The sequence below is a fragment of the Piliocolobus tephrosceles genome, unplaced genomic scaffold (assembly GCF_002776525.5).
Source record: "Piliocolobus tephrosceles isolate RC106 unplaced genomic scaffold, ASM277652v3 unscaffolded_74, whole genome shotgun sequence".
Lineage (NCBI taxonomy): Eukaryota > Metazoa > Chordata > Mammalia > Primates > Cercopithecidae > Piliocolobus > Piliocolobus tephrosceles.
The window spans coordinates 26974-43024 of record NW_022334718.1 but is presented as its reverse complement, the minus strand read 5'-3'; the positions used below and the strand labels follow the sequence as shown (position 1 = coordinate 43024).

The 16051-nt window shown below is 48.7% G+C and overlaps 1 protein-coding gene across 3 annotated transcripts; it reads right to left on the bottom strand.

The window, feature by feature from the left end:
• Window positions 1-1443: 1443 nt before the first annotated feature.
• Window positions 1444-15718, bottom strand: LOC113219651 (BTB/POZ domain-containing protein KCTD7). Of its 3 annotated transcripts, none has more exons than XM_026446724.1 (4): window positions 15602-15718; window positions 11010-11179; window positions 6047-6225; window positions 1444-5601 (listed from the first exon to the last, which is right to left on the bottom strand). In XM_026446724.1, the coding sequence occupies exons 2-4, from the start codon at window positions 11096-11098 to the stop codon at window positions 5225-5227; spliced, it is 645 nt and encodes a 214-aa protein (XP_026302509.1). In that variant the 5' UTR covers window positions 11099-11179; window positions 15602-15718; the 3' UTR covers window positions 1444-5224. The 3 variants fall into 3 exon arrangements, with proteins under 3 accessions (XP_026302509.1, XP_026302508.1, XP_026302507.1); XM_026446723.1 differs by lacking the exon at window positions 15602-15718 and adding an exon at window positions 14952-15373 and having other exon boundaries at window positions 6087-6225; XM_026446722.1 differs by lacking the exon at window positions 15602-15718 and adding an exon at window positions 14952-15368.
• Between the last annotated feature and the right edge of the window lie 333 nt (window positions 15719-16051).

Here is a 16051-nt window from a genome sequence, read left to right as displayed (position 1 = left end):
CCAAGTAGCTGGGACTACAGACGCCCGCCACCACACCCGGCTAATTTTTTGTATTTTTTAGTAGAGATGGGGTTTCACCGTGTTAGCCAGGATGGTCTCGATCTCCTGACCTCGTGATCCGCCCGCCTCGGCCTCCCAAAGTGCTGGGATTACAGGCGCGAGCCACCGCGCCCGGCCGAAGACTTTCTAATACTTGTCCTAGATATGTGCTTTCCAAATCTTCACAGGTCAGGTAGAGTCAAGCCCTGAACCTCAGAAGGAGGATACTTAGCTTTCAAGAGGAAGGGAGGATCATGCTGTTGAACAACCCTGAGGATTTCAGAAAGGGGCTCTGGGTTTGAATGCTGACTCTTCCACTTACTAGCTCTGCACTCTCGGGGAAACTATACCTCTATGAGCTTCAGTTTCCAGCCTGTATTGTTAGTGTACTATTACTATGTGGCTGTGCTCAGTAATTAGGTCAGGGAATATATTTGGCACAGATGATGCAGTGTTTTTGTTTAAAACCCAGAATAATCAGATTTAGGGGAAGCAATTGGAGGGTATGAAGCTACTTGGAGCTTCAGAACTCACCTTTCTGGGTTAATCCATGATGTGACTCCAAGGAGCATCTTGATGAGGACGCTCATTAGCCAGGAAGGTGTCAAGCTCCGCTTTCGAAGGAAAGGCAACTTATATCCATTTTCCTTAAGGAAGGGTTTTTTTTTTTTTTTTTTGAGACGGAGTCTCGCTCTTGTCGCCCAGGCTGGAGTGTAGTGGCATGATCACGGCTCACTGCAAGCTCCGCCTCCTGGGTTCACACCATTCTCCTGCCTCAGTCTCCCAAGTAGCCAGGATTACAGGGGCCCGCCACCACCCCCAGCTAATTTTTTGTATTTTTTTTAGTAGAGACGGGGTTTCACTGTGTTAGCCAGGATGGTCTCGATCTCCTGACCCTGTGATCCGCCCGCCTCAGCCTCCCAAAGTGCTGGGATCACAGGCATGAGCCACCGCGCCCAGTCAAGGAAGGGTCTTAACCACTGAGGCTCACATAAATTTAGAGCACTTATTTCCCTGTTGAAAAGGAAGTGGTGATATGACAGGCAGAATTTATTTTAGAACTACCTGATATGGTTGTGAGCCACACACGTGACTGCACCTGTAGTCTCTTCTTTCCTTGGAGAACTCCCAACAGAAGAGGACAGAGATTTTGCCTAGGCTGGGGTGGGTACTTGCCTACCTGAAACAGAGACAAGTCTAGAGTAACTCCAGCAGGGTCCTCAAGAGGCCCACCTCCCTTTCAGGGCAGAAGTTCAGCTGCCGGTCTCAGGGAAAAGCCTGTCTTGTTGTGTGGAGCATCCCCAAACATATCACATTTTAAGCAGACATAAAAAATATTTGCTGACAAAGTGGAGGTCAGAGAAGGGATGAGCGCACATCTCTAAAAAAGAAAGGCGCAGCACACAGGTTCTAGTTCTTGACTTTAATGCCCTTGGAGTGTACTGAGGCTCCATACACCAAAGCACTCACAGATAGGTACATGAACTCACACAGGAAGTGTTATACTGTGTACATAAATCCAACACCGTACAGAAGGACGACGACAGACCCAGGTGACTCGAGGTGACTGCCTGTTCCCATACCCACTGTTTGTTCCCACCTCCCTCAACCCCTGCCAACCCCCATCCTTCCCCACTCAGTATGTATATACACAGATATGATTCTCTCAGAATTCCAAAAAGTGCCTCTCCCACCCCAGTTCCCAACGCTCCAGCTTTGGATGAAAAAAGCCTCTCTCTTTTAAGGATCATGAGACAGGCACCACTTTCATGCAAGAGCCCCAGAAAAATAGTACCCAAGAAAGCTTAATAATGTATATTGGAATCAAATATGGATAGAACATATGCAGAAGGACAATATTTGAAATATTACTGGGATCAAAATGCTCAGTGTGGGTAGTTTTTGTTTTGTTATTGCTGTTTGCTTTAACCTGTTCAAGAGCTGGTTTAGACCAAGACCACACATGGATGCTCACATCGCCTGTGTCTTATAAATGTCACTTCCTAGTCCTCCGGCAAGCAACCCAGAACAGGAAGATTATATCACCTGATAAGCCTGAGGCACAAGGCTCAGACAGCTCCCAGAATATCCTAAGCCCCAGGAAAGAACAGAAACTTCCAGGGTACAGCTGACTGCTTTCTGCATGGTAAGCACTGGGCAGCCTGGTGAACAAGGCAGAGGTAGAATAAGGAAGGTGATGATTCCTTCCTTTGATTTAGAGTGTTATGCAAAGAATTCCTCCCCTGGAATGGGATGTGTTTCAGTGTGGTTTTGCTTCAGTCTTTTTCATTGCTATAACATCAGCTTTTTTATCTTCAAGGAATTTTATCATGGCGAGCATTGCACCATGTGGTCCCATCTCCTGAAACTTTCACTTTGGTTTGACTCACTGATAACTACTGGCCTGTCTCAAGGCAAGATTAATCCAGTCCCTTGTCAAGCGAGAGGGATTTACTGACATGACACACAACAATTCTACAAAGATGCACTTCCTTCTGATCAGGGATAAGCTTTCAACCTTTGGAGCCTTCCCTCCAGACCCAACCCTTCTTCTGCTCTGGGCCTGGCCACTTAGAGTTGAAAGGGGATCAAATGGGGAGAAATCACTTCCACAGGGATAACCCCTTTATTTGGAGGCCATCACCACAATCCACCACATCTCATTCACTTTTCAGCCTGGCCTCGGTTTCTCATCAGAGAATGGCGAAACTAGACCACAGAATTCGTTCACTCTATTTAGAAAGAGCTGTCAGCTTGCTGCCCGGTGTCACCTCTCTGTCTTCTCTACTGGCCAGAGCCTTGTGTCCCACAGTGGCACAGAAGACATTGCTGTGAGGATCACAGAGGGAGTCAGAGAAACAGGGGTTTCTCCAGCAAGAGACACAGGAGCAGTGTTCTTACCCAGCATCCCTGTAACCCTAAGCCAGCCTTCAGGACCTGTTTTTGAGCAAACCTGCATTTGAGCAAACAAGGTTCCCCCTGGCTTGCATGTATGGACTCTAAATTACCAAGCCCTGCGATGCTCCGTGGGATGCTAGGGAGTAGAAGTGGTCAAGGCCACATGACTGAAAGCATTGGGCTTAAGGAACTGCTCTCTGTTCACACAGACTTTTTCAATAGTCTGCCTCTCTGTCAAAAAATGAACACATATTAGGCAGTAGGTAACACCAATCAGAAGAACCGAAATCAAAGACTTTTCTCTTAGAACAATGCAAGAGCCATGTTTTTGGGCTAACCTCCAAGCAGGGACATCAGCTCCAAAAAAGAGACCATCCCTTTGTATATGAGAACAATAGAGAGAGCACGTATCTCAGAACATGAACGACTGTTCTTTCCTCTTAGATCTCAGTATTCACCTCTTTTCCACCTCTAAAAGAGTACAACGGGAGTGCAAAACCATGCCCTGGAATCTTTGTTTACACATAGGGAACAGGAGGTCACTGCCTTCCAGCCCCACGGAGGAATTCAACCAAAGTCCCAGGGCTTGGTCTTCTTTTCCTCATATGAACACAGACTTCAGCTCCCCCTATACCCGTCTCATCTATCTGGTCCTGTAAGTCTGAGACCAGTGAGGTTGTCCTCCCCAATTCCTTTATTTATTTATTTTAACGATGGTGTTGCCCAGGCTGGAGCACAGTGGCTAGCCATAGGCATGATCATGGTACACTACAGTCTTCATCTCCTGGGCTCAAGTGATCCTCCTGCCTCAGCCTCCAGAGTAGCTGGTACTACAGGTGTGTGCCTGAGTAGCCTGGACTACAGGCGTGTGCCCAAGTAGCTAGGACTATAGACACGTTCCTGGCTCACATCAATTCTTTACACGTTAAAAAAAAAATCTCCCTTCAAGAATACCCAGGAAGAGACAGGTACAGTCATGATTACAGAGAGACGCCCTTAATGCAGCATGGAAATGTTACATTGTGATCAGTGGTGCTACACAGTTCTTCCTTTAGGAGATGCATGTCCAGACCCTGACTAGCTGGCCCAGGCTGTAGACAGAGCAAGAAGGAAATGCAGTAGTAACAGATCCTTGGGGATCTTTTTCAATTTCTGAAATAGAGGAGTAAGTAAAACAAAATATAGAGGAGTGAGGAGTAAAACAAAATATAGAGAAGTAAGACAAAAGTAGAGGATTGAGGAATAAAACAGAAGGGAAGTTTTCTCTGTCTTCCTACGGCTCCTAGGATAGTTGTGTGTCTCACCCGGCCCTTCCTTTACCTTCTCAGAAGACATGCTCTCCTAGGAGAATGTTACCAGGACAGAGCAACAGGGTTTAAAGAGGGGGCCCCTTCCAAAGAGGTTCACCACAAATTGGATTCTAACACATGAGATAGCAGCCAAGGAGGTGTTCTGAGCCTCTAAAAAGGATGTTACATGTCAAACATAACAGAAGATCTAGGCATCTTGCCTGCTTGACTTGGGGAATCTTCAAAAGAAGCCTCTGAAATTTGCATTCCAGCCCTGTGAGAAGACAACCCTGCAAGCAAGGAGGGTGGTGGAAGATAGGAGAAGGTGTGGCCCTAAGACAGGGCTGTAAACATTGTGGTTTTCTAAGGCCAACTGGGTGCATAGCTTTGGCAGCTATGGTTAAATCTCCAAAAGGTGGTGAAGAACATGTTCCGGAAGGAAAAGAGAAGTCTTTCCACATTTTAGGAATGTGGGCAACTATTCTTGGGACAGAAGATGCTCTTTCTTCTTCAGCCAGGGGCTATGGGGTGGCTGGTCAGGTAAATCCCCCATCATGTTCCATGTTCACACCAATACACTAAGCACAAGGGAGGGACGCTTGAACAGTGTCGAGGAAGTGATTAGGCCTCATCAGTTTGATAATGTGGCTCTAAAATGGGCAGAAACTCTCCTGCAAGGTCAAGAAGGTGACGAAACTTCTCGGGACTTCCTGGTCAAGCCCTAGCTATCAGCCTCAAGGAAAGACTACCATGCCTTGAGGAAAGGCCAGGTGAGCGCTGGCCGGAGTGCCTGCAGGCCGCAAGCCCTGAGCCCAACCCTGAGGTGCAGTCAGGGAGAGTGGAGCTACACCTCTGTCCCCTGGGAGCTGTGCCTCAGGACTCGGTCCTCACCTCGGCAGATTCTGGGGCAGTCAGCAGCCCCTTCAGGGATCTTACTCCCACAGCCACCAAGTGTGGTGGACATCCTCCCTGATGGGACTCTTGCCTACCAAGGCTACTCACCACCATGTGATCTTGAACTCATAGATGGGGCGCTTGCAGTAGTAGTGGTTCACGAGGTGCTTGTCACACACCCCGATGCACTGGTGGTCCACGGTGAGGCCCTGGGCCGAGAGGTCCGTGACCAGGCAGTGCAACAGGTCATAAACATCAGCCACAGCCTCCCAGGGCCCAAAAGACACATCCACTTCACAGTGGTGCTCAAAAAGCTGCCCGTCACTCTCACTTCGCTCAAAGCGCAGGGAGTTGAGGAGCGGACACTCATACGGGGTGATGGGCATCTCCTCCTTGAAGACACAGACCTTGAGCTTGGCAAAGCGGGCCTTCCGCTGGACCGCACGCAGCCGGGCGATCTCCACAATCCGCTCCAAGTGGTCTATGAAGATGAACACAACACCTATCACTGGGATGAAGGGGCAGGACAGGGCGGCAGAGATGCACAGAGAAACAGTCCTGAAGATGGCAGGATGCAGGAGGGGGATGGCAGGATGCAGGTGGGGAAAGACAGATTTCTCGGGGAAAGGACTCAGGGGGCCAATGAAGGGCACAAACTGAAACAAGGGTCATGGCTCTCTACAGCAAAGGAGAGCCAATGGGACGAGGGTTGTCCTTCTGAAACACAGTTTGCTGACTGTCATAGGCCAGGTAGGACCACCTTAACTGGAATCTCCCCAGTGTGACTGGGAGGGGACGACACTCCCTCCCATCTTGAGTAATCTGGATGAACGCTGCCCCCGGTGTTGTGATGGAGACCTAAACACTCACAGATGCCTTGCAGACCGCCTCCCACACACCCACCATCCTGGGCAGCTGACCCTCACCTTTGTAATAGGGCATGAGTCCCAGAAACGCTTGGCGCACCTTCTCGCCCTTCAGTGGCTGCATGTTCTCCAGCTGCTCCAGGAGGGGCCCGATGGCATAGTACTGGGCCTCTTTGTACACAGCTCGAACACGCTCCCTGGGTGGGAGGTCCCCTGAGCGCAGGAAATTCAGCACATCTCTGAGGAGGAAGGAAAGAGGGTCGGTGACAAGGAGCTCATGCTCCTGGGCAGTGTCATACAGTGCATTGGACAAAATCTAAAACTAGACTGCCAGCTGTGTTACACTGGGTAAATGAACCTAACCTCTCCGTGCCTCAGTTTCCCTCTGTGTAAAATTGGAGAAAACAATAAAACCTCATAATGTATTAGGGAATTAAGTGATTAGAAAATCCCTGGCACAGAGTAGAGCCTCAATAAGTGTTACCAGTTGCTGTTATCGGTAAGCAACTATAATTACTATTATTAGATATAATATTAGGTATCATTAGGCATATGTAAGTATAATGGAAAGATAGGACATCTAGCCCTTTATATACATTTGTTTTAGAATTGAGGTGAAATATTCAATAAATGTACAAATATTAACTGTACAGTTCAATTTTTTTAAGTATGAATATACCCATCCAACTACACGTAGATCAAGATGAAACATTTCAATTCCTTAAGGTTCCTCATGCCACTTCCCAGTTAATCCCTACAGAAGGAACCACTCTAACTTCTCCTTCGATCAGTAAAGATGAGTTTTGCCTTTTCTTGAAATACATATAAATAGAATTATACAGTATGTTCTCTTTTGTACCTGGCTTCTTTCCTTTAACATAATGTTTTTGAAATTTATCCACCAAATAAATAATAACAAACCGGTAGTTTGTTATTATTTATTATGTAAGTATACCCTTGCATGAATATGGTATAATTTATTTACCCTGTTGTCTCTTTAACAGACATTTGGGTTGTTTCCAGTTTTTGGCTATTATGAGTAAAGCTGGGATGAACATTCCTATATTAGACCTTTAGGCCAGGCACAGTGGTTCACACCTGTGATCCCAGCACTTTGGGAGGCCGAGGTGGGTGGATCACTTGAGCTCAGGAGTTTGAGACCAGCCTGGCCAAAATGGTGCCACTCCATCTCTACTAAAAATACAAAAATTAGCCAGGTATGGTGGTGGGCATCTGTAATCCCAGCTACTCAGGAGGCTGAGGCAGGAGAACTGCTTGAACCTGGGAAGCGGAGGTTGCAGTGAGCTGAGATCATGCTACCGCACTCCAGTCTGGGTTACAGAGTGAGACTCCATCTCAAAATTTAAAAAACCTTTAGTGGACACAAGCACAAATTTCTTTTGAGTAAGTATCAGGAGTAGAATTGTTCGGTCATAGGGTAAGCACGTGGTTAACAAAGTGGTTGCAGCATTTTACATTCCCACCAGCAATGCAAAAGAGTTCTAGGTGTTCCCCATCCTTGCCACTAGTATTATTCTGTAGCTATGCAGAGCAGGTAAAATGCCTAACCATAATGTCTGAAAGAACAGTTCCAGGGCTGAATAAAATCACATATTGCATTTTCTTAAAATAAAAATTCTGTCCTTCTAATTCACTTTTCAGATTTTTTTTTCTTCTTTTTTAAGAGATAGGGTCTTGTTCTGTCACCCAGGCTGGAGGGCACTGGTGCAATCATAGCTCAAGGCAGCCTCTAACTCCTAGGCTCAAGCAGTCCTCTTGCCTCAGCCTCCCGAATAGCTGGGACCATAGGTGCAAGCCACCAGCTTTTCAGATTATTTAGTGCTAAGAGTAATCAGATACATCACTGGTACGTGTGGAAGAGAGTGAGTAAACCCCAAGATTATGCTGCTACCTCAATAACAGCTTAGTCTATGACCTAATACAACACCAGCTAACACTCGCTAAGTATTACTCGGTGCCAGCCACTATTCATGGGTTATCCCATGTAATCCTCTCAATAACACTGGGGGTGTGCGCTATCTTATCTCTATGTCATAAATGAGGCTCAAGTGGGGCCCAGCCAGGTTCAGGAACATGCTTGCTCAAGTAGCCACCACTGCAAGAGGCTCAGATCCAGCCATGGCTGACTCTACACCCACATCCACCATGGTCCAGCTTCAGCAGAAGCATTTAGACCAGAGTGTGGCAAGCTGATGACAATGGGGAACGATCCCAGGTGGAAGCCCAAGCAGCCTTCATGGTGGATGCCAGGGGTGCATAAGCTGTATAGCAAGAAATGCACTTCTACAAAATGCCCTGAACCCCCTATTTTATCTGAGTCATTCAACAATTTCATCTGCTGCTGATGAATCATAGGTCACAGGAACTCATCAGCCAAAGTATGAATGTCGCCATCTCCTGCTTTCTGCCATGCTCTTGCCTGGCGCTGTCACTCTCTAGCTGTGGCCACCTGGGCGTGGGCACATCCACCTCAAGTCAAACCCGGACCCCCCTCCCCAAAATCCCTTCTAAATCTTCAGCAAACCTTGGTGAGCTCTGAAAAACAAAACCCTGGGGCAAGGCCCAGCTAAGGGTGTTGTGGGAGCTGCCAGCTGGAGCCGGCACTTTCCTTCCCCAAACAGCCTGCAAACAAATATCTTTTTATAGTTCTGCAGAGCGATGTGACACTTTGTTTTCTCAGCATTGGAGGCAGCTGATAGCCCACTGGGGAAACCCAGATGCTGCCAAGCAAGTTATCTGACCAAGGGCTCCTTTCTGAGAATAAAAATGATCTTTCCCACAATGTGGGCAATCCTACTTGCAGGCCAGCACAGAGATGCAGTGGTTGGAGAATTTCTGCCTCCTGGACACTTGGTTCAAGGTCTCTAGTCATCTCCAATGTCAGACTGAAAGAGCTAAGAGTTCCAGTCACGTACTCTGAAAAGAACATGGCTAGGGGTCATACCAAGGCTCTTTATATAATCCTCATTGACAAGCCTGTGCAGCAGCTATAATTATTTCTCATTTCACAAACTTGGAAACTGAGATATAAAGTCTTTAAATTGTTTATGTGTAAGATTGTCAGAAGTCCTTTCTTGGGAAAGGTTTTGTTTTCTTTTTTAAGAGACAGAGTCTCGGCCAGGCACGGCCTGTAATCCCAGCACTTTGGGAGTCTGAGGCACGAGGATCACTTGAGTTCAGGAGTTCGAGAACATCCTGGCCAACACAGTGAAACCTCATCTATACAAAAAATCAAAAATCAGCCAGGCGTGGTGGTGTGCACCTCTAGTCCCAGCTACTTGGGAAGCTGAGGCAGGAGAACTGCTTGCACCTGGGAGGTCAAGGCTGTAGTGAGCCACGCTCACGCCACTGCACTCAGCTAAGGGAACAGAGCAAGACGCTGACTCAAAAAAAAAAAAAAAAAAAAAAAAAGACAGTCTCACTCTGTTGCCTTGGCTGGAGCACAGTGCTGGGATCACGACTCACTGCAGCCTCCAACTCCTGGGCTCAACCAATCCTCCCAACTCAGCCTCACAAGTAGCTATGACTACAGGCAAGTGCCACCACGCCTGGCTGCTATTTTGCTGTTGTTGAGATCGTGTTTTGCCACATTTTAGTGTTACGTCACAGGAACAACAGAGGTTTTTTCTTTTTCTTTTTCTTTTTTAAAGACTTTCCTTGTCAAAATTAAAGGAGAATAACACTATATCAGTCTTTCATCTTTTTTCACTGTTTTAAACTACTGAAAGAAGTCTGGTAACCACTGCTACATACCACGCTTCCTTCCCATGCCAAGGCTGAGCCCCAAAATCCAGATCTAAAGGTATTCTCCAAGTTGTTTTAGACTACCCCCCTACATGGGATTACACTTATTCCTCTCCACACAGATGACAACTTCCTGGTCTCATATTGTGTGGGATAGCCAGGTGTGGTGGCGCACGCCTGTAGTCTCAGCTATTCAGGAGGCTGAGGTGAGAAGACTGCTTGACCCAGGAGTTTAAGGATGCAGTGAGCTATGATGGCACTGGTGAACAGCCACTGTATTCCACCCTGGGCAATATAGCAAGACTCTATCTCCAAAAAAACAGCCCCCCCAAAAAACAAAAAAACACCTAAAAATTAAATAAATACTGTAATACTAGCATTTTGGGGGGCCAAGGTAGGAGGATTGCCTAAGGCCAGGAGCTTGAGGAGACCACTCTGGGCAACACAGCAAGATCCCATCTCTATTTTTACATATATATATAATGATGATAGTATATATCATCATTTATTTATATCATCTATATATATAAATAAAATGATGATAGTATCACACACATTAAGACCAGTGGAAGCCCCAGTGCATCAGAGCACATATATATATATACATATATATGTGTGTGTGTGTGTGTATGTGTATGTCTGTGTGTGCATGTGTATATAGATACATAAATAAAAATGAAATTTTGTTTTGTTTCGTTTTGTTTTTTTGAGATGGAATCTCGGTCTGTTGCCCAGGCTAGATGGAGTGCAAAGGCGCGATCTCGGGTCACTGCAACCTCTGCCTCCTGGGTTCAAGCGATTCTTCTACCTCAGCTTCCTAAGTAGCTGGGATTACAGGTATGAGCCACCACACCCAGCTAATTATTGTATTTTTAGTAGAGATGGGGTTTCACCATGCTGCAGTGAACTGGTCTCGAATTCCTGGCCTCAAGTGATCCACCTACCTCAGCCTCCCAAAGTGCTGGGATTACAGGCATGAGCCACCACGCCCAGCTGAAAATAAAAATTGTTTAACTGTCTAGGATGGAAGCAATTTCATCCAGCCAGTGTGTGTTATTTGGAATTTCTCTGGCTGTCTTTGTCTCCTTTGGCAAAAAAAAAAAAAAAATTTGATCTCTTTCAGTAAGCCAATTTATTAAATTCCATCAATATGTTATCTCCTCTTCTAGGTACTATGGAACACACCAAAGTCCCATACTCAAGCCCAGGCTAATCACTTTCTAGCACTACAAAGTTGATTGCACAGGGAGAGACATACCCAAAGTGTGTGCCATCTCGGTCGATGAAGTAGCGGCCCTCGGAGTCTGTGGGGATGTAGTGCCGCCCACTGAACATGGCTGCCAACATGGTGTCTTCGTAGCACCGCAGTGTGGACAGGCGTGTAGTGAAGTGAGCCCCTCCGATGTTAAGGGGAACAACCTCAGGAAACTGGAAGGAAATCACCAGGGCTCTCAGGCAGGCAGCGGGGAATGAGAGCTGGGGCTGCTCCATCTTCACTCCCTCGGGTCTGATTGGTGCCACACCATTCATTCATTCAGTCACTCAAGCCCAGGGGTCCATCTGAATACTTTCTTTTCTCTCTTCCCTCTGCCCCACCCTCATCACCTGCCAAGTCTTACCCATTCAAACTCTGATAGCTCTTTTGTTTTTTTTATTTGAGATGGAGTTTCGCTCTCTTCTCCCAGGCTGGAGTGCAGTGGAACGATCTCCGCTCACTGCAAGCTCTGCCTCCCGGGTTCACACCATTCTCCTGCCTCAGCCTCCCCAAGTAGCTGGGACTGCAGGCTCCTGCCACCATGTTAATTTTTTGTTTTTTTTTTTTTTTTTGGTATTTTTTTTAGTACAGACAGGGTTTCACGATGTTAGCTAGGATGGTCTCGATCTGCTGACCTCATGATCCACTCGCCTTGGCCTCCCAAAGTGCTGGGATTACAGGCGTGAGCCACTGCACCCGGCCCCCGATAGCTCTTAAATCAGGTCTCTTCACCTCAACCCCATTATCACTGCTCTAGAGCTCAAGCCTTCAGTGTCCTTTCACTTCCTGAAATTACTATCTTAGTGCTCTTGCTCACAGTGTCTTCTGTGCCCAAAACACTCTTACCACTCTCTTTCTTCTTCTGTCTATATGGCAAGTTAAATGGCCCCATATAGTGGTACAGGTTGTTCACTTAATAAAAGCACCTGGATGAGAGTGATCTGCTATGTGCCCTTTTTCTAATTCACACCAACGTACCATACAGGTTAGTGGCATCTACTCATTCCAGAAATTTCTATTCAAGTTCCCCTCATCTGTGAGCATATCTGCTCTACTGTGCCTCACCTGCCCCCAGGACAGAGTTGACATATTCTTCAACCGTGCTTTCATCATGTGCCACATTCTCCTCTATAATAGCACCTAGCACAATACATTGCCAATTATTTTCCTCTGTCAATTCACTCCACTAGACCTCAAGCTTCCCAAAGACAGGGAAAGCATCTTGGTCACCAACCACGGGCTGCCCACAGCAGAGCTCAGTAGTTGTGTGTTGAATACTTCCAGACACCTACTCCTCTCCTAATCTGTTAAGTGAGACTGGTCTCCAGTTCAGCTAAGGTTCTGGAGGCAAGGGCTGAGTGAGGAACATGAAAATGATGGCATAAATGTACCCTAAGAAGCTCGAGGTTTCCCTTAAAATGCAAGGCTTTTTTTTTTTTTCCTGTTTTGCACTGCTTGTGGTTTCTACCAAACTGCATTTGAAAGAAATGAGGTCATTTTAAGTTCTCTTTAATCTTCCCACACACTTCCTCCAGATCCATTCAAATTTTATCCCTGTGCATCTTTTTTTTTTTTTTTTGAAACGGAATCTCACTGCAACACCCAGACTGGAATGCAATGGCACAATCTCGGTTCACTGCAACCTCTGCCTCCTGAGTTCAAGAGATTTTGCTGCCCCAGCCTCCAAAGTAGCTGGGACTACAGGTGGGCATGGCCACACCCAACTAATTTTTGTATTTGTAGTAGAGATGGGGTTTCACCATGTTGGCTAAGCTGGTCTCAAACTCCTAACCTCAAGTGATCTGCCTGCTTTGGCCTCCCAAAGTGCTGGGATTATAGCCATGCATCCTTTTCAATATTACATCTCTCCTGCTCCAGTGAAAGTCTGCTTGTCTACACAGTCCCCTTCCCAGCTTTCAAATCCGTTGTGAAATAAAATAGGGTACAAATACATTAAATAAAGCTGACCCAGGGCCTTGGGCAGTGCCTGGTTCACGTAAAGACCCAAAATTCACTGAATGAATGAACAAAATAGACAGGGAGTTACACCTCTGTGTGTGTATGCACTGTTACTCTTCTGCACCCGTAGGACATGAAAATGCCTTGTGCTTACTCTGTAGGTCCTCTAAAACCATTTTATGTGTATATCAAGGGCTCAGATAACATTTTGGAATAATAATACTTAACATTTCTGGAGCTCTTTAAACCTTTTCCAAAGATACTTCATACCAATCCAAGTGTTTGCTCCATATTAGAGACGAGAGGATTGAAGCAGAGAGGACAAAAGTCATTGGAAACAGTTTTGGAGCTCACATGGGGCAATGTCATCAGCAGGGGGAGCTGGCGGTGGGGCCCTGGTCTGCAGTCTGTGGTCTTGTGCTCTTTCCCTCAAACCACATCATTTTCCCAACAACAGTGAACAAAAAAATAGCACCACTGTGACTAATGACTTTTTTCCAATTGCAGAGATTACTTCCAGATTTTTGCTCATTTTCCCATGACATTGTGTGTATGGGGCTTGCAATCCCTGCACAACACTATCTGCTTCCCAAGAGCATCATCACCTAGCCCAGCCTATTGAGGGCCTCTATCCATTGTCCTGGGACCCCACATACTACATGCTCCTGGATCTGGCACTATCTTAGTCCCTGCCTCCTAGAAGCCATCTTCGGTATTCAGTAATGCTTCACCTTCCCTCCTCTTTATTTTTTATTTGTAGAGATGGAGTCTGTGTTGCCCAAGCTGGTCCCAGACTCCTGGCCTCAAGCAATCCTCCTGCCTTGGCCTCCCAAAGTGCTGGGATTACAAGTGTAAGCCACCACACCTGGCATCGTTTCCCTTCTCTTGCTTTTTTTTGTTTTTGTTTGTAGGTAGGGTCTTACTGTGTCACACCCAGGCTTGACACAGTGGCACAATCACGGCTCACTGCAGCTTCAACCACCAGGGCTCAAGCGATTCTCCCAACTCACCTTCCTGAGCACCTGGGACCACAGGCACACACCACCAAGCCTGGCTAATATTTATTTTTGTAGAGGCAGGATCTCACTGTTGTCCTGGCTAGTCTCTAACTCCTGGGCTCAAGCAATCCTCCCACCTCAGCATCCCAAAGTGCTGAGATTACAGATGTAAGCCACCATGCCTGGTATATTTTCCTGTCTCGAGTGTCATTTCAGGTGTTGATACGATAGTATCACACACATTAAGACCCGTGGAAGCCCCAGTGCATCAGAGCACAGCAGCCTGTGACTGGAAGCCATGGGATGCCAGGTGACTGTGGCTACATCTATGAACTGGCCTGCCCCTTATCTGCAGACAGCTCCTTGCCTTGTTCCTTGGGCAGCTGGAGACTAGGTGCGGGCAACCACTACAGCATCCTGTTGGATTCTCTAGAAGACATCTTTTCCTTTTCTTTTCTAAAATTCATCCAACCCAAAATGCCTTTTTTTGTTTTTCCAGTCGTAGTAGGGACGGGACCCCCGCTATGTTGCCCAGGCTGGCCTCCAACTCCTGCCCTCGAGCGATCCTCCCTCCCAATGTGTTGGGATTACAGGCTTGAGCCACCGTGCTTGGTCAGACACCATCGGCTCTCGGGGCTCCAGGGTCCCCCTCCCATGGCCCACCCTCCCTCCTATCTTCAGTAAACGTGGGACATGGGGATGGGAGTAAATCACCCTAGAGAGTACTGGGCGGAGGGGGTAGGGAATGGGGAAGCACATCTAGTGGATGCAATTGACGGGTTGAACGTGGGTGGGGAGGGGTGCAGGTGGTCGGGGGTGGGGCGTAGGTGGGCGGGGGAGGTGCAGGTGGGCGGGGGGAGGGGCGCAGGTCCGCGGGCCCCGCCCCCCACCCCGGCACCGCCCACCTGCCAAGGTCAGCTATGCCCGGCGCCCGCTTCTCCCCCGCGCCCCTCCCCACGCGCCCCCGGCCCGCCGCCCGCCCGGGTACCTCCTGGGGCAGCAGGGGCAGTGCGTGCCCTGCCTGCGTGGCCGTCGGCGTGGCAGGCTCCAGAAAGTCGTCTTCGGCGTCGGAGCTGGACATGGCACCGTCCTGGCGACGGCTGTCTGGCTCCCGCCCCGTGACTACCACCATCCCTCTAGCTCTGGACAGTGGGCGCGGCTTCGGGCGGGCGGGCGGAGGCGGCGGCCCCGGGCACTCCCTACCGCCTAGCAGCGCCTGGCATGACGCGGCCGATTGCGGGCGGGCCTGAGGGGGCCGAGAGGCAGTGCGCAGGCGGGAGGGCGGCGGCTCACTCAACGCCGACCCGCTTGCGCCCAGCCGCTGGCCTGATGCGACCGCCTCGCGCTACTGGCCGACGCCTCTCTGATTCCTCCATGATTGGCAGGAAGCTCGCCCAGTCGAAGAGCAGGCAGCGCCAGCGGCCTGCGCCTGGGTGGTCCCGGGGGGGGGGGGGGGCGACCTGCGGGCCTGCCGTGCTCTGATTGGTCCTTTGGCCAGCGGGCGCGCCCTCTCCGGGAGACCCGGAGGTGGTGGGCCGCTACGCTCTCATAACTGGGCCTCCGCTTATGCCTTGAGGACGGTTCCCGCCCACGTCAGGGTAGACCCCTGATCTCTTCACACAAGGGTTCACGACTTACTCGAGTGTCTGTCCCCAGGGTAGCGGGTCCTTGTCTCCTCAATGGAAGGCCTGAGCACCCTTTTCCTGGAGGATGTGGCGGGAGGAGGGCTGAGGTGGCTGCGCCCGGCGACCGCGGCTGGCTCCGCCCCGAGCCGCAGGGCACCGCCCGGGTGTCCAGTCCTTCCCCACTCACTGACGCAGGTAGAATCCGAACGAGAAGACCCAAAATCGGAGCACTTGAGTTCAGTGAATAATGACAGTGACTGCCCACCGTTACCGTTTTTCCACCGGGACATAGAGATGGAGACAGGCCCTTCCGCAAGATGCTCCTGGGCCGGGAGGCGGAGTCCAGCCCCAGAGGCTCGGTCAGCGCAGGGACTCTCCTGGGGCTCAAGGTTCTTAGCCCCTTCAAGCCATTTTCTCTTTTTTTTTAAAGACAGGGTCTCGCTCTGTTGCCCGGGCTGAAGTG

Coding starts and splice junctions, on each gene's coding strand:
- LOC113219651 (XM_026446722.1), bottom strand. CDS start 15,095: ATGGTGGTAGTCACGGGGCGGGAGCCAGACAGCCGTCGCCAGGACGGT. Junction 6,226..11,009: donor CGAGATGGCACACACTTTGG/GTATGTCTCTCC, acceptor CTTCCTCCTCAG/AGATGTGCTGAATTTCCTGC. Junction 5,602..6,046: donor ACTCATGCCCTATTACAAAG/GTGAGGGTCAGC, acceptor TCATCTTCATAG/ACCACTTGGAGCGGATTGTG.